Source organism: Eucyclogobius newberryi, unplaced genomic scaffold (assembly GCF_026437365.1).
Source record: "Eucyclogobius newberryi isolate DKJ021-1_F unplaced genomic scaffold, fEucNew1.0.hap1 SCAF_14, whole genome shotgun sequence".
Taxonomy (NCBI): domain Eukaryota; kingdom Metazoa; phylum Chordata; class Actinopteri; order Gobiiformes; family Gobiidae; genus Eucyclogobius; species Eucyclogobius newberryi.
In genome coordinates, this window is record NW_027315768.1 from 18,267,398 (window position 1) to 18,286,293 (window position 18,896).

Sequence of the window (18,896 nt, forward strand, 5' to 3'; positions counted from 1 at the left end):
TACAGGAATACTTACTAGAGAGATTACATGCTGCTCTAATATCCAAGCACAGAGACTCCAACCATGTCTGAGAAAATATGTTTCTAATACTATATTCTAATCTGACCCTTGGGAGCTTCAGCTCTTTATGGCTGACCCAGTGAACTGAGCTCTTTCCCACATTCATGTCCAAGCTGTGGATAGTTCACATTTCCAAGAGGGATCATTCCCAAGATATTCTGCAACCACTCAACATTTTAGGACATGGTTCATCTTTATAGTATGTATAACACTTGCAGTTTGTTACATACTTGATTGTGTTCAGCTGTTCCTTTTCTTTTCCTTCAAATCGTGTAACTTTGGCATTGATTCATATTCTGATTTGGAATTGGTTTTACGTCAGATGCCCTTTCTGGCTCAGCTGTTTTTGTGTCAAGGATTGATCCACTGTACATCAGAGAGACTGTGTCAGGATTTCCTGGTTGGCTCCATGTTGAAACTGCTGTATGTGAACTATTTTCCCCAAACCCTGCTTGAAGGCCATTATCAGTTTCCAGTGGCAGAGGAAGGAAGGATCTGGAGACAGTAGCGCTAACAGGAAGTTCCACATGGGACATTCTGAGATGCTTTGAGGTGGTCTAGTGTCAAATGTTTAAAAATATATTACAAGATGTTTACGTCGGCCCAAGCAATGAGCCAATGATGCAAGCGGTGGAAAGTTGTTCCTTCAGGTGGGGGTGGCCTTGGATTCCTAGCCACAATGTCTGTTATAGCAATTGCCACTGTTTAGGTAAAATGGATGATTGCGGTGAATGTCTTTTCTATAAGACTTTAGGAATAGGGTTGCACACCACATCAACATTAAATCAAAGTGAAATATTAGTCTCTTAAAGTTATAGTAAAAGGATGCACACAGTGGAGTTGTAGATGATTATATTTTTTACTGTACAATATCCAAACAGTAATCTAAAGTGCTTTATAATGAGGTCAGGAGTGGCACGTCGACACGTGACTGGCCTCTCAAATTCTTTCTGTTGGAGGAAGGTGTGTTTCCGGATCAAGGGGATGATGTCTGTAGCTGATAAGGGGCAAAAAAATGAATGGCACATCCCCTGCCAAAATAAAGCAGTAGATGCAAGTGCCTGGTCTCAACAATGAAGGGAAGAGCTCATTGTGTGGGGCGGCAGGAAGCAGTGGCTGCTGGAGGAGAAGTCCATGTGTGGGGCTTCTCTGTCTCTGCACTGCTCAATAAAATGCTCTTTCCACTGAGGTGTTGCCTCAAAGCAGACCTTCTGACCTGCATTCTTATACCTCAACTCTTTTGGCTCATGGAAAGAATGTGTTTTTAGTCAGCGCCCCTTTTATTTATAGGTGTACGATGCAACATTTCAGGTGCAACTGCTTTCAACATTCTTTTCTTTTTTCTTGCCTGGAATATTTCTTCTTTTTTGTCACTGCTAAAACACTTTATTGCTGGTTTAATGGCGATCATTTTAATGCCTATTGTAGAACGTACTCCTTAAATAGCAATTACCGCTCCATCGAGACAAGTGACATAGTGCATCTTTAAGTTACAGAGGTTTGCATTGGTCATTCATTTTGATAAACCACCTGCTCTAGATGTTCATGGTAGGATTGTTTTTGTTTAGGCCAGGTTCAATCAAAAGTCACGAAGAGAACTGTGATCTTTGTTTGCCTGTTTCACTTCAGTTGTTTCATGGTTTAGGACCCTTGATATGAAAGAAAAAATACATTATAAATGCACTAAAATATTATAACTAAACCAGTTCTCAAACAGTATGGAAACCCCCAGGGGCGCATACATAAAATGACAGGAGGCCACAAAGAGTCATGGGAAAAAAATAAACTTTCCATTTTGTATTTATTCAATTAGAATTTAATTATTTGTATCTCCCATGATAAATGTTTAAAATGTAAAGCACCTGCTCTATTTTAATATAGAATGCACAAACCATTCGATTATCTTGTGACTGGGGGTATGTGACTGTATAAAGTTTGAGAACCCCTGAACTAAACTAAACTATAAACCCACGCCTTTACGCAACAATTCATCTGCAGAGGTGACTGGTGGTGACCTGTGGGTGAATAGTTTGAAAACCATTGGGGAATCTTTATGTTGGCGTAGGTTTTGTTTTCTCAGGAAAACGTGACACTTCTCTGATCTGTCAACTCAAGCTCTCTTTTGTTACAGCATGAAAGGCCCGGTGTGCTTGGCTGCTTTCCCCCATTGGTTTTTCAACAGTGCAAAATAAAGTCAAATAAACATTTTTTCAAAAGTAAGACATATTTTGTCTGATATGTTGATAATTTGTTCCCATGCTCATATGAATGGCAAGGAAATATTATTGTGTCTAATCTTCTTTTTCAATGCAAAGTTTACAGGACAAATTTTGACCTTGTTGAAGTCATTTGGGGGGAAATATCCTGGGAGCAGAAGAATTGTGTGAAAAGAAAATAGATTATGTGGAGGAGTTCTCTAAACAGGAAGAGGAAACAGGGCGGAGTCACTCTGTCACAGTTGTTTTACAGTCAGGCGGGACCCGGCTCCCAGAAGATCATAAAATCAATCAAGTTCACCTACTACTGTAAAAAGGAATCCATTGGTCCTGCATTCTGTTCTGTGATACTGATAGTTCTGCTTTTTCACTACTGCAACACACGATTGTGTTAGAAATCCTGGGTTTGAAGCAGAATTATTATTATTATCATTATTATTATTATTAGTGTCTCATATGAATAGAGCATGGCTGCAACTAATGATTATTTTGGCAATCAATTAGTTGTTTGGATCATGAATGGCCCGTGATTAGATTTTTACCAAATTAAAACAATGCTAATGCTGCTTGAGAATTATTTAAGACTCTTTATTTATTTATTTATTTATTTTCAGTAAAAATGCAAATTTGACTTGTGTCATTCGAGTTAGTTGCTGCTCTGACACGCTTTGGAGCTTGTATATAGTTCAGGAAAAATAATTATTTGAGAGCTAGATAAGTTGATGAAAATGTAAATAATCAATTAGTTGCGATTAATAGATGAACTTGTTTCAGTCCTAAAATCGAGTATCGATCAGAGCTCCAAACCGTTAATGTTTGCTCGTCTTTCTCAGATACACACTGCACACAAAGGCTACTGTACTTGATCATAAGTCTTGTTATCGTGGAGCCTGAGCCTGGAGTGCTGTTGAATACCAGTGGTTTGATCCATGGATAAGGACACTTCGTGCTTCATTTACATTCCCGGTCATGTGTGACAGCCGCAGATGACACGCACCACAGAGATTTAGAGAGTCACTCTGGCTGTTTTCACTGCTGCTGTAATTTAGACGAACTTTCCATTTTAGGAGGCGTCTTTGAGTAAACCAGATAATGACTTAGGTGTGTAAGATCACTAGAACGAGAAGTGTATTTGACATCTTATTCACAAGATTGATGCTAGTAGATGGATTTCATCTCAGTGTTAAAGGTGATTAAAGGGGGTTAAAAGGGGTAAAAGGGTCCCATCAGGTCAATGTCCAACTGTCTACTTCTCACCACTTCTCATCTCATGACCCAATCTGTGAATGGGGCTGGGCCAGTGGGCCTTCAGCTTTTTACACTAAATCTGTTTTTGTCTGTGTCTTTGCTCATCTGATCCCAGTGAGAAAAGTTTGAACTTCTTCTTCACAAAATGTATTGGGTCTTAGCTACAAAGTGACTCAATGAGGTTTTGTGTCTGATGTTATAATCCTCTGGAAATAGCAGCCAAAGTAATCCCAGGACACACTACCAGCTGCAGTCTAATTGATTTGACTGATTTATAGCTGGTCATGGGAGTAATGCTAGCAAAATTAAACATGCACTTTCTGCTAGCGTGACCATGTCCAACTGTGTGGAATCTTTTCTCATTCTATTTTTCCCTTACTTTGGCTTATTTCCCCGATTTCCCCATCCAAGCTACATTGCAATGTGTTAAGTGAGTTTGACAAACTGATTAGAAGTGCGGCCCTCTGGGAAATGGAGTTGGATTTGGAGGTGACCTGGGTGGAGCAGTGTTGGTGTCAGTCCTGGGGCAGTAACAGGAGACGTGTTGACACGAGGACCTCTGCTGTGAGCTCTGACGGCAGCTCTTTAACCCTCACACAAGCCAGGGTCATGTTCACCTCTTAAGTCATGTCCCATCACACAAAGATCACAAAACCAGATCATCTTTTCATCGATTCTGTTGCATCTTCAGGAAGCTTTTCGATCTGAACCTTACTTTGGATTAATTACATTTATTCAGGATACTCCACGTCTCCTTGACCATAACAAGTGACTTAACATATTCAGCTATGGAATTTGGTTTGGTTTGTTTGGTTTGTTCTTCACCAGAGTCAAATGGTGAAGGGCGATCTCTGGAAATCAACTATCTCTTCAGAATGTTGGTTATCGCAGCTGTCCTACATGTACATGTGAGCCCACCACTCTCTCCTCGCAGCTGTTCCCATGGTTGTACTCTCAGCCACTTTTTCCTTCTTTTTGTCATAAATCCATGGCCCTCTCATCACCCACTCTTTTCCCATTTCCCCTGGACTTCACATATGTGCGCGAATGTGTTTGTCTTGTGTCTGCGACTTTCACTGTAGCACTTAAAATATGTATCACAGGTTTGATAGCAATGTTAGCAGGAAGCAGTATTAGTCCTAGCCATCAGGGGCAGGGCAAGAATGACCCTTATCAGCAAAATAGAGACCTGTGGGACATCTGGTGTTATATCAAGACATGCCTCACTTATAAAAGGCTGCCAACGATAATAAAGTTGCATGTTTGATGTTTGGCCTTCCTCCGCTTGTGTTTTTGGTCTGGTTTAAAATATGATATTGAACTCAAAAGCCGGAAGCAGACAGCAAGATACAAATTTATATTCCAAGCATCCGCTCCACTGCCCCAGTTTGAAATGGGTCTCACTATGTTCCCAAGCAAATGCATAAAAGTTACGTTACAGGGTAAATTACCGTATTTTCCGGACTATAAGTCCTGTATAAGTCGCACCAGCCAAAAAATGCATAATAGAGAAGAGAAAAACATATATAAGATGCACTGGAGTATGAAATGCAGATGCAAGTGTGAAAATAACAAATAATATAAAATATAAGTATATAAGTATAAATATAAGTATAAGTCGCACTCCGGCCAAAACTATAAAAAAAAAAGGTGCGACTTATAGTACGGAAAATACAGTAAAACTGTTCAGAAGCGTTCTTATCATCAGACAAGAGGATGCCTGCACAACATGTTTCAGCTTCTTCCTTTACCCTTCGACAAAAGTGTCAAATGATGAGAAATGTTTTTAATAGAGTGAAAATGATTAAACTAGAAGAATAACACAAAGCCACGAGACCAGCAGCATTCGACGTGTATATCTTCTTTTGTGATTCTCTGTCCTCGTGCAAGAGGAAGGCTCGGTGCAGTTGGCAGTGTGAGTTTCCTTGGAGCTCGTCATCAATGCAGAAGGAAACAATTCTCTCTCACGTGTTTGTGAAACTTAGTGGCATTAGTCGGGTTCTTTGTTTGTTTGATCATGCACAGAACATTGATCGCAGTTGTGCTTGTTAGGATTGTTGTGCCAGTGGGATGAGACTGTATCCCAGATTGATGGAGGATGTTGATTTTGGTGATCATGGCACTATGTTGTGAAATGTTTGAATCCTTTTTCTGGAAGAAGAGATCTAAATGGTAAATGGTCACATTTATATAGCGCTTTTCTACCGTCAAGGTACTCAAAGCGCTTTACATCAAGGAACCAGTCACCCATTCACACACACATTCACACCCCAGATATACGCAGACACTGGGGGGCAAGTTGGGTTAAGTGTCTTGCCCAAGGACACAACAGTATTCACATGAGGCAGCTGCGATCGCTCTGACTGAGCGGGGAGTCGAACCGCCGACCTTTGGATCAGAAGACGAGCACTCTACCACTGAGCTACTGCCGCCCTGGTACTCTATATACTCTATATCTACAGGTCGGATATTTGTTTGGAAATGAAAATGAAATGAAATGTTTTGTAATGTGTGTAGTATCAACACTCCAATCCTTTACTGTGTCCGTCGTCTGTCAGTATATCTTCTTTCTCATCACTCCCTCCTTCTAAAGGCAAGATGCGAGTTTTGTGAGGGAAGGTATTCTGCTCTTTGTCTGTTTAAGATTAGCACAATACTATACTGTGTAGAAGACGTCATTTTCTCAACCGTCTTAAACATGTCGGTAAAGTTAGTTCATTCAAGACCAAACCGATGATCCCAAGATGGTTTTCAGCTGCTATGAGGGAGTGCAGCTCGTGTGACGGTTAGATTAAGTGCGGAAGTCTATCAGGTCCTATCACTCAGACACGTCTCTCTATGAATGGGCTCACAGTCCTGCTGAAATCGCCCAGGTGTCTTGGGTTTAAATGCTTTGCTCTTTATCGTGACGCCCAAATCATTAGTGTGAACAAGAGCAGCTGGGACACATATACTGTATGTTTGCATTCACTCAGGAAGTATGTGCACAGATGTAGTCTATAGAGGTTATATGTATCGTTTTTTTTTACATAAAGATTGCAATATGGAGGTTTGACACAACTTTAAATAAACCTTATCATGACATTCTTAATGGAGTTCAGATTTGTTCCTCTTCACCGAGTGCTTCTTTTTCTTCTCTGAGAATGCACTCATTTGTATATTTTCATATGACACCAGGTACATTTTCTACATAACTCTCTGCATTCACTATGTTTTGAGAATTGTGAAATTTGATTGGATGAGATGGTTTGCTTTAGCCTACATTTGCCTCCACCAAAAAGGAAAGTCAAAAGGAGGCCAATGTCATGGTCACCAACAGTGATACGTGATAAAACCCCATAAAAACAACTGCTCCTTTGGGGGGTTTGGTTTCTGTTGCTCCTGTGTTTTAACAGCACCTATATCTTAACTATTGTCCATGTAGTCCTGTCCAAAGTGTGACCCATGCTGTGAGTGAGGTGAGCCCATGTTTCATCTTGACCTGTTGTACTCTAAGTTCATCTGATCCTTTCAACAGCAGCGCCTCTGTCAGAGAACGCAGTTTACAGTCCACTTTAACTCTCCTTCATGTGTGAAAACTGAGAAGAACCTCAAACAAACTGACATCATCCCCAGCACTTTCAGAGGGACACTGACAAGAGAACAGTTTGAAAGATGAAGTCTATTGTAAAGTGTTGAAATGTGCAACGGATTTCCATTATTCCAGTTTCCAACCTAAGGTATTAAGTATCAATAAGGTAATACATAATATAAGGCAATAATAAGATAAATCCTTCATTGATTTAATTAGAATCCATGACAGATGTGTTTTAGTCCATGAATACAGACTGCAAATGTGTTATATTAGACTATGTGAGTATGGTTTGAGATCGAGGCATTAAGACATCAGAATACTTAAATGTATTGATGATAAATGCATTGGAGAAGTTAGTTTTATGTAGCTTTAAAGTTTTTACTTCTTAAGAAGGCCATGCAAAACTGTTGATGTTGAATTATCTGATCATAGTTAAGAACATCAATATCAGAGTAAAAAACTATAGATTAGTTTAGGCACAAAGTACATTAAACATAGCGTATCACTATTTCAGGTAAAGCAAACATGCATTACCTGTGAAAGCATGTAGTTAATAGTTATGTGGGAGGTTTTGGAAATACATAGTGTGCATACCTTTAATGCTTGAGATGTTTGGAGACTTAAGATACCTATTTTGGCTTTGGCTTGTTGCAATTCTATCAGTGTGTGTTACTCATCTCAGCAGAACATCACAAATTCACCCATGTTTCTAAAGTTGGCCTTTATCTGGTTGTGTCTGTTTCTGTCTGTGACTGTCTCTCACATCAGCCCTGACTTGATTTTGTTCTTTTGCTAAAGTTTATTTTGAAGTATAAAGTTATGTCTTAACCTGGAAAAATTCATTTGTTACAGTGCGTATGAGGTTAGGTCTATAACATCAATCTGGAATAGCTCCCATTGAAAAAGGAAGGGGAGGGACTTTCAGCCGAGTTTTAACCAATCACAGCAGCCAGTATACATGCTTAATATTAAAACTATTTTATTTCATGTGTCAAAATGTTGACTGTTCATGAGCCTATCCATTTGTGCCTGTTCAACTTCTATGATGAGAGGATTTACATTGTGTTTATTCTGAAATCTCATCCATATATTTCAGACTTTGGCCCGGCAACACAAGAGACGTTATTATCTGTAACAACAGTACTTTGACTAATGCATGTTTCCAAAAGAGTGAGAAAACAGACGTTCAAAGTTTCTATTACAGTAAAACACCTGTGCGGACTGCATTCCTCATTAAGTGAGTTATTAATTTGGTCATTGTCCACCTCAACTTTATTGTGTGGACTTCTACTGGTTTTACTGGTTTTACTGTGGTTCTTGAATGATTATAATGCTTGTGTGGTCTAATGTAAAGTTTATTTAGATTAATATTTGGTAGAGAGTTTTCCAGACCAGTGAAGTTATCAGGACATAAAATGTGTGCCTTGCCAGAGCTGAAAAAGGCTCAGAGACTGAACAACAGCTCACAATGTTGTCTGACACTTCTCATGACAAAACTATATTTTTATCTCTGCCATATTATTACATTTTAAGTGGGTAATATTGCTCTGTTGGATTTGTACTTTTCTATAAACACACTGTTATACTGTTAATTAAACGTATGAGTATATGTTTGACTCTTAAATTAAAACCCTAATTTAATGTAGTGGAAGTTGTTTGGAGTAATTTGGAGTAAACTAACAACATAAGCATAGCATAAAGAGATAATTTGTCCTGAAATTCTAGTTTCTAATTCTAATTGCTTTGACAACATACGTTTGTGATGCTGTTGTTGCTATTGTTTGTAGCGCACAGTGGAACGCTGCATTGTCGGGTGTGGAACCAGGAAGCAGCAGCATAATTCCATTGTTTTCTGTTGAATGAATCATGTGCTTTCCATACACAAGCAACTTTATTTGGTGCTGCATTGTGTCAAAATATGTAATTACTTTTTCTAAATGGGCAAGATTACAATAAACTAAATATTACTTTTTTCCTTGGATTGATCGATCACGAGTCTTATTAAAACCAAATAAAAATGTATTTCATGATTAAATTCCTGAACAATATAGATTTTTTAACATGAAAAAAATTCTAAAGATTGGCGAATTTCTTTCTCCGGAGTCTTGAATTCTGCTCGAAACCACATATTTTTTCTGACAGAGTACTGGACTGAGAGAGGACTGGATATCATTGACGGTTATACATAACTGAATCTCGATCGTAATTAGATTAAAATTAATTGCACAACTCTTGTAGAACCTGTCTAGATGTGGCTCAGGCCTTTAATATGATGATTCATATTTATCTTACCCTAGGTTTAATGTCTTGAAAGCAGAAATATGACCAGGGTAAAAACTACTATTGTTTTATGGCTGACGACTGGATATGAGCACTTCTCATATCTGACCACAATCAGAATGAACTGATTAATACTTTTAGCTAGTGTTGTAAAAATCATCGACCCATAGGAACATTTTCGCCCAGGACCCTCAGATGCGTCTGCTGTCTAACAAAGAAATCATGCCTCGTGCATTCCTCTGCACAGTGGAAGAGGGTCTTTTTGTTGTGGAGATAGGGGATCATTAAAGGACCTCGTCTGCTCACTATAAGAAGCTCTTTGTGCTCCTTCTCCATCTCAATGTGGGCTTTGTGCCGGACCATTGAATGTGCAGTCAAAGTCAAGTTGGGGGAATTATTTGGGGCCTTTATTTGCCACTCAGAAGGCCGTGGGCATAAAGTGACCATTTTGGACCTGAGAGGAGGGCACTGAGGCGGCTGCTATGTAAGCATTTAGTGTGGAGGTGGAGAAGGAGGAGACCGCCTGGAGCCTGAAGCACATCATAGCACAAAATCTCCACAATTGTTTTTTTTTATCAGTGCTTTATCTTATAGGATGCATATTTGGTGGCAAGTAATATCATTTCTGAACCCCACAGAAATGATACACACGAGGAACACACAATGGGAATAGGTGATATTAACTGAGATTCTGAACATTTTGAAATGTGTTGAAAGATCTTGCAAAATTTTGACCTTATTAAACATATTGGTAAGTCCCTTATATATTTGTATTTTTGGGACATCTGAAGTGTCCGATGTTGCCTCTTGCTGTCTCCGGGCATCAACCTGAGAACAACTCGACTGAGAAACCCTGGCTCTTTTTTATATTTGGCGAAGTGGAATGTTTTTGTATGTGATTATACTGTCTTAATATGATAAAGAAAGAAAGACAAAACAAAAGCAAAAAAAATAAAGGGAGATTTTGCGTCTGTTCTGACAATGTGTTTTCACAAGAGAGCTGCAGGGGGAGCTCTATCGACAGGGTTACTTAGTTCTGCTTTAAGAAGAAATAATATTGATGAATTACAAAAATGTATTCATAAAGTGAAATCAATTAAAAGTATCTCTGGCTCAATCCAAACACCTATATCTTTCTGTTGTACCGTATTTTCCGGACCATAAGTCCCACCTTTTTTAATAGTTTTGGCCGGGGTGCAACTTATATTTATACTTATATACTTATACTTACACTCCGGAGCGACTTTTATGTGATATTATTTTATATTCTCACACTTGCAACTGCATTTCATACTCCAGTGTGACTTATATATATTTTTTTCTTCTCTATCATGCATTTTTTGGGCTGGTGCGACTTATACTCCGGAGCGACTTATAGTCCAGAAAATACGGTAAACGGCCATGAACAGATGATGCATATTTGCCTCTTTTACTCATATTTCTTGATGACAGCATTATGTTGTAAGGAATGTCCCTGGTTATCCGAGCCATTGCAGGGTCTCCACACCTTTGACCCACAGGTCGGGAAACCCTGTTGAACTGGCTGCTTTGTTCATGCCCTGACCTCACTGATCATGTACTGCCTTTCAGTCACATCAAGGCGTGGGGAAGCCGGTGGTGTGGGTGGTATGCAGACATCTCAAGACAAATTGTCCCTGCCAGTGGTGTGTGGCTTTGACTGGGGTTGAATAGGACTTTGATGGACATACAGACCCATATTTTGTCTGCACGTTCTTGAGTCATTTGAGCCAAAACATCCGTCCCATCCCCATAACTTAAACGGCTTCAAGCAATTCTAACAGACAGACCACAATGTACACAAACACCACGCATTTACAATATTGTGTACTCCGGTTTATTTCCCAATGTTTATACTGATTCCTGAATATTTGCACTGGAGATGTTGTAACACTCATGTTGTGTGTTTGTGTGTCAGGGCGGGAAGAAGCACAGCGGCCCGTGTGGAGGGAGAGACTGCAGTGGAGGATGTCAGTGCTTCCCGGAGAAGGGTGTCCGGGTAAGTCCCCTCCAACGATACTGTAAACAACTGTATCTTCCTTCTCTACTTCCGCTCTCCTTTTAGATCAGAGGGAACCTTTGTGAACATGTTATACAGGTTTTACTAAATCAAATTAATCAGGATCCTCTTAGTTCACAACAGCTTCCGTTGTCCTGTCGTTGCAGACATTAGGGGATCTTAAATGCATTGTCCTTGACCTTTAAAGCATTAAACAATACATTGCTCTGTATTCGTTGTTACTTCAACCTGATAAGTCAGTTGATACAAACATTAAAGGAGACATAGTGTGCTTTTTACAGGTACTTAGCATTGAACTCTAACAAAACATCATTTTAAGTTTTTTCATTGTAAACCACACTATTGATCTAGAACTGCTTAGTAATAAAACCAGGCTCATACTTTCTGTTCAACACTGCAGAACTGATAAGCTCCACCTCTTCATATTGACATTTCAATGTAACAAGCAGCAGATTGCCATTTTGATGTTTTTATTTTTGGAAAGTGGAAAAGTGACATTTTCGAACCCGACATGTATCATTTGGAGTCTAGGTGAAAACAGGGATTTTATGAGCACTCGGGTCTCAGTTTCAGGACAATACAGGATTAACTGAAACATGCAGGAATTGAAATGCAACGTTGTAACCAGGTTAAAACCTCATTAAAGTTAATTTAGCATAACATGTCCTCTTTCTTCACTATAGACATCTGCATTTCTTTATATGATGCAGGGCTATTCAATTGGTGAACCGCAGGGCACTAGAAGCCTACATTGAACACAAACAATTGCCTTCAAAAACATTTATTTAGAATAGCCCTGATGTAATGTATCTCACACAGTTTCATGTAAATGTGAGGGAGTGTGTGGTTTAACGCCAGCGTGGGCAAAGGGCCAAATGTGAAACCTATGCTTAAAGTCATTATGTCTAATGACTTTCCTCACGTCCTGTGAGTTGAACTGGCGTGAAGTCTTTAGGGAGTCATTAGGAGACAATACGAGACTGAGAGGCGGGTTTGACTTCAGAGAGTTCTGCTTAGACTAAACACTGAGAGATAAGAACTGGACTGTGTTCTGCATCGCAGCTCACTTCACACACTCACTGTACATCAGATATGAGCCTCTAATCACGGGACTCTCCATAACATGATATTTCCAAACACCAAAGCACAGTCCACATCAGAGTAACTGTAAGTCTTACTGTACCATAACTGTATTGACCTGATCATATGAGTAAAAGAACAGTATAGAATAAGTAAAGAGTGTTTGGTTCTTTACAGCTTTTGTCCATTAGTGAATTGTGATCCATAAAATATTTGAAATATCGATTAATTGTCCCGATGGTACCTTGCCTCTCAGCACCCATGTATTTTGCGTTATTGTTGAAAAGGATAGTTGATGCCCAACCTCTGAGAAGACTCTGAAATGATCTAATTAGTCCTAAGTGGATGGATGTGAGGTATGACATTCAGAAATGTAGAAACAAAACATCCTCTGAGCATTTTTGTTTGAAACACATCAAATACAATATTTAGTCTGAGTTCAGATCTATGGCATAAAATAGTCGAACCCACATTGTATTTGGTGATGTTGAAAACTCCCTGAGGAACAATTAGAAATGAGGAATGTTCCTGAAGCTGTACTCTGGCATCCTCTGAAGACTGGCCAACAGCAGGCAGATCTTCAGGCCTTAAGCCTGGCTGACAGAGGAAACAGAAGCAGATGGAAAGAGGAAGCTACGTTCCACTTGAGAAGGAAGTCTAAAACTGAAAGGGTCAACTGCCCGCTCCTCCACACAATGTGTGATTTGCAGTCCCTGCGTCATGACTATATTTTATAGATGACAGTCAACAATTACAATTAAACTTTTATTTTACTAAATATATAAAATATATTGTTATTGTATGTTTTTATAAAAAAAGCATCCAATTCTTATTACATTGGTCATTACATTATTACATTATTTAGAAAGGAGACCTATGATTCAAAATTGACTTTTTGGAGCTTTTGTCCATATTATCAATTATGTATTAGTCAAATCAGCAGACAAACGCAGATTTTGTGTTGTTTTGAGGGATATTGGACCTCATTATCCTATAAAAACAACAGTAACAATTGACAATATAGGCTAGTTAAAAGATTTCGCAGAGTACTCAAGTTAGGGGTGAGATAATAAGCTCTGGAGGTACTCAAGACTAATTTAGAGCAGTGGTTCTCAACCTTGAAAATTATTTCAGGGGGTTTCCAGAAGAGGTGGAGCATATTGAAAATATCTTAACTTGACACCCTTCAAATGCAGTGATAAAAGTATCTTCCTGTTTGGTGGCCTACCAAAATCTTTATCATTTTGTGGGTATCATATTGTGTTGTGTTTGGAGGTCGCGAACACCAACGATTTTTACCATGAGGTCGGGACTGAAAAAGGTTGAGAAGCACTGATTTAAAGAATGAAACACCATACCTTGCTGATGCACTTGACTCTCTTTTTATTTAAAAAGAATACTTACCAAGGCCTCTGATAGAAAATGTCATCCAATTCTTTGCGCAACAAATATTAACTGCACTCCAGACGGATTGTCACAGATGTTTTTGTCCCTGTGAGAGCCAAAAGTGTTTCCAAATGCTTCATATTCAACAGCTGTCTTGTTTGGTGAGAGATTTTATACAGCTGTTGATCAGAACATTGCACATTTAGTCATTTCTTGACATATTGTGTCATACCAAATTCAAAATAATGACCTAAATGATGGAGAAAGACCATAGGAAATGTTGAAATCCTACCATGGTACGGATCAGTCAAAGTGGAGACAGCATTAGATTAGATGCATACAAACTGCGACAATGAAAGGCCTTGTTCTGCCACAGAGGATGTTAAAGTCTTGTGGATTTCTCACTTGGCAAAGCTCCTTGTCCAGCGCACCACCCACTCCTCTGTCTTTGTGTTTGAAGGCATGCAGAAGTCACACCAGTTCTGCCACTGCACATCTGCTAAAACGGTTCAATTGTCAAATGAAGTGGATAATAATGTAGTAAATTGCCACATAATTAAGCTGAGGTTACATGTAGGTGATGCACTAAAGCCTAAAGCACAACTGGAAGCACTCACAGTAGATTACAACCAACAAAACCCAAGAAATCTATCCTGTTCACTAAGTATATTTGACCCTATCTGACAAGTAAACTAGTGGACTATTCCCAAAAGCAAACAAAAAATAAATCAATTCAGCTTTTGTGCGATTGATAACAAAACCAGGTATTGCAGTCACTATTTGTCATTCTGTTCAAGCCTCAGCCTAAAATACTCACAATGACCGTAATAGTGAAATATTGCAACACAGATCTAAAGATATCTACGGAAAAAACGTCCTCATTTTATGTTCAGGATATGACGCACTTAAGGAAGCCCAGCACAATGATAGCCCACTGCTCTTTTTATAATTTAATAGCTCTTTGCACAGGAACAAGTTGTCTGTGTTTGTGTGAGATGTCAACAGAAGCAATTTTCTCGTTTGCTAAAAAAAGAAAAATGAGAGCGAGATAGATTCCAACAATTTTTTTCCGTTTCATTTTTATCTCTGATTGCTGGAGAACTTTAAAGACCCTTCAGACGCCACAGACGGTTCTTGTCCTGTACATGAAGCCGAACTACCTTGGTTAATGTTACATTAGTGGGTTCATAGTTCAAACATGCTCATTTGTCTTCTTGAATGAAAGTGAAGCATCTGTCTGGTGAGCCAAGATAAGTTTGTGAATTGATTTGCTGCTTCTGACATTTGCATTACGTATCTTTGTTTGAGGGACACAGGACAGACAGTTTCTGCCCCAGGAGCTGCAATCAGCGGACCCATCCATTTCAGTAGTGACCCCACCATATGAACTGCAATTTGAAGATGAAAAAATGTGTGTTACTAAATCTGTGGAGCGGGAGGATTTTCTTTAGCTGTGATCTACAGTATGTTAAGATTTGAGATCACAGTGACTGTCTGCTGGAGTCTGTAGTCTCTGGATAAGTCTTAGACAAACAGAGCAGCAGCTGTGAGCATATGTTCATACACCACCATGGACTGTGTACAAGTCCATCAATGACCCTCGCTACAGGTCAGAGAGTTTAAACATGCTACAGCATCCCAGATGAGATCTGGTGAAAATATACAGCAGTGTGGCGGATGTACCTTCCACATAGATGTGCACAGCTGAAAGTGTACAGTTTGTAATTGCTACAAATCAAAATAAAGAAACTAAAGACTTTTACAAAATAATAATAATAATTGACTTTCACCATTGTTGTAGTTACAGTAATTCAAGTAATTTGCTTATTACAAACATTCTGGTAACTATCTCAAGAGGTTGAAAACTGAAATTCTATATCGTATGAAAAGTTAAGTTCTTACTTTATACATTTAATAAATTTTTATCTGGGAACATTTCATGTATTGAAAATAAATTGTGTCTTCATTTCATTTCCTTTGATTGTTACAGTGTGTGGCCCAGTGTCCCGCTCCAGCTGTGACGTGGCCACGTTTAAAATGATGGGTGATCTTTAAGAACAAGAGTATCATTGTTTGGTTTCTATGCGGTCACACTCATGATTTACACCGATCGTTAGAAGATAGTTAGCCACTGTTAACGTCAGTGTTCACTCTGGCAAGTACAAGACACATGAAGTGTTTGGTCGTGTCAGTGATGAAGATACAAGCCTTAGTAACCATGACCCACCACTACAGGCAAGTCAAGGACAAATAGAAAGGACCCGTCGGCTTCAGGTGTAGTTTAACTGTATTGTGGTTGTAGTATCACTAATATGGAATCTTACTCTACAAAATAAAATAAAAAACCTCCATAAATAAGAACAAATTGAATTATTTCAAGCTTGACGCCGTACAAAAAATAACCATATAATAACCAAACCATATAATAACCAAAAATGCCATAGTCTCTTCACTATCTCACCTGTACTTTTGGCCTCTGTTAGACCCCAAGTGGGTCAGAATTGCCTCTAACGTGTCTCTATCAAGAGTATATTGGAGTAAGATGTAGTAGGACTGAGACAGATCAAAATGATGACGTCATTAATGAGGTTATTAGCGTCACTAACTGCTCTGCCGTCACGTTCAACAATAACACATTATAGATTGTTTAACGTTGCGTTTCTCATGGTGTTGTCAGTCCACACCAGTTTCCACTGCCAGTATTTACATTGTCTGGGCTATGTTTTTGCAGCACAGACAGTAGTGAGTATATAAGTTATGAGCGGTGAAGAGCGTCCTCAGGGTCGAAGGTGGAATGTGGCCAGAGTTGCAGGTTGCCACGGCAACGGCATGTGTTCCTCATCAGTGCTGTGTTGTGAAAACTACAACAGAGTCCTGCAGAAAAGGAAACAATTAGATATCCAAGTCCACCCACGTGAAGTCCTCCCAGAACCTTCCGGATTTTCTCAGAACCTCATTGTCCGTAGAGAGGAGGACGTGGGCAAGTTCTAGATGTGGAAATACGTGACGCAAATGTAGATCTTGACACGCTGTTTCGGAAAACAGATTATCCGGACATACAAACACACATTCATAAGAAACTTGCTGGTTGATAGCCTACATCCACAACAGCTGCTGGGACAGCGGGCGGTACTATATCCTCCTGTGGGAAGATGCAAAACGCTCCAAACTGGATCAGGATCATTGGTAAAGAGTCCCATTGGAAGTGTTTACAGATTGTGTGTAGGAAAGGAATGTTTGGGCTTTTTAAATAACAAAATAGTAAATTTGTTAAACGTGGATTGCTAGAAAAGGTCATACTTAATGTTCATCCAATTGAATATCTGTTTACAAAAAAGAAGCCATGTGTGAGATTTGATTACTGGGATTTATTGAGATATTAACACCATAGCTGTATAGTTTGTTGAGTAAGAAAAGTATTTTAATTGAATGTGGGATGACAAGTAGTGTACGATGTCAACCTTCATTATTCGACCTTCTGACATGAGCCCAGTGTGATTTTCATGAGGGTTTGTTATGTTCTTTCTTTCAACACATCTCACACATTTGCAGCATTGAGGTGATGTTTTATTGTAGAGTCAATGCCATGGTGACAGTCTCCAACTGCTTTGAATGTTTAAATAGACGCTAAACAATTCAGCCACAATACCGTCTACCAGAATTGACTACAGTGGTTTGGCAAGTGTTTTCCGAGTAAAGCCTAATCGACAGGCTTTGGGCCAATCCCAGATCTGTTTCAGATCAAGCACTATTTGATTGGCAGATTTGATGACGACCTCATGTGGTTTTGAACCCTTTCACTTCATTTGGAATAATACACAGGCCGACGTCCCCAGGGTGAGATGTGTAGGCATCAGACGGAGCACAGCTTTAACCAGGAGGACCCTTCTCTCTGGGTGATTGGATGGATGGTGCAGTAATGGCTCTATAATGGCCCTGATGATTCGAAACATAGGCTGAGACAGGCCAGATTTAAGAGATCCAGGCTCGCAGGTGGTGATCTTAGGTGCAGTCGACACCTCATTGAAACACCCCACAGCTGCGTCCTGTTTATACACGCGTGTGCTCGGAGCTGGGACATGACTAAGCCATGAGGTAATAGTGTAGGTGTCGGGCCCCCAAAGACCACTGGGATCACCGGAGGTCCAAGTTCCCAGACTGGGATCTCCCCCTCAGTCTGGATCTCACTCAAGGACACTTGAGAGCTGTCCAACAGGTCTGGATGCTATCACCTATTTGGCATTAGCATGTACACGTGACGCCTTCAGATGTGAAAATATCGTCTAAACAGTTTAACTGAACGTAAACTGAGATTTAAATTGCCACATGAGAGCCAGAGTGATGACAGTGTGATGGCCAGTCTAAACGTCATATGTTTTTATCCCTACATTGTTATTTTATGGGATGAGTCAGAGGCGTGGGGTGTTGGACAAATACGCTGTACTAAAAGTTATTCTCATGTTTTCCTGATTACTGAAAGTAGATCTCTGTATGACGCATGCAATACTCTTCCAAACAGAAGTTCAATGTGGGACAGAAGGAACAGTGGTGGGAAGTAAGCACCAGATAAAACAGCCTGTATATGTTGTATACTGCCCAAAGCCTGCACGAGTTCAATTCAATTTGACTGTGTGGGGCCAGTTATTCTAAAATAATCTTATAAATGGACATAGGAAATACTCACTCTTTAGAATCTGAAAATAGCTAAAAGTATTTCAAAATCAGTCTCCATTGTACATTATACGTAAAACTCTAGTATAGTAATATTGGTAGTACTATTACAACTCTTGATTATTCAAAATATAATTGCAAGGACTAAAAATGGATCAATGTGAGAATCGTAGGCAGCAACAAAATTGTAGTTTAATTTCAATCCATACAGAAAATGTACTTATGTTGTCGCCAGCGTGTATGCTTGTGTTGCCACTGATTGCGATATGAATAAACTGTGCTTAACACTTCTACACACAGTAATATTTTCTAATGAGGCTGTTACGTGTGGACAAGTGGTTTC

General features: G+C 39.4%; 1 protein-coding gene across 3 annotated transcripts in view; it reads left to right on the forward strand.

Moving 5' to 3' along the window:
- col4a2 (collagen, type IV, alpha 2) overlaps positions 1 to 18,896 on the forward strand; it is a 40,881-nt gene that overhangs the window by 1,812 nt on the left and 20,173 nt on the right. For all 3 annotated transcript variants that reach the window (XM_072444647.1, XM_072444646.1, XM_072444648.1), the window contains exon 4: positions 11,315 to 11,395. In XM_072444647.1, the coding sequence (XP_072300748.1) occupies positions 11,315 to 11,395 (81 nt within the window). The remainder of the gene's footprint in view (positions 1 to 11,314; positions 11,396 to 18,896) is intronic.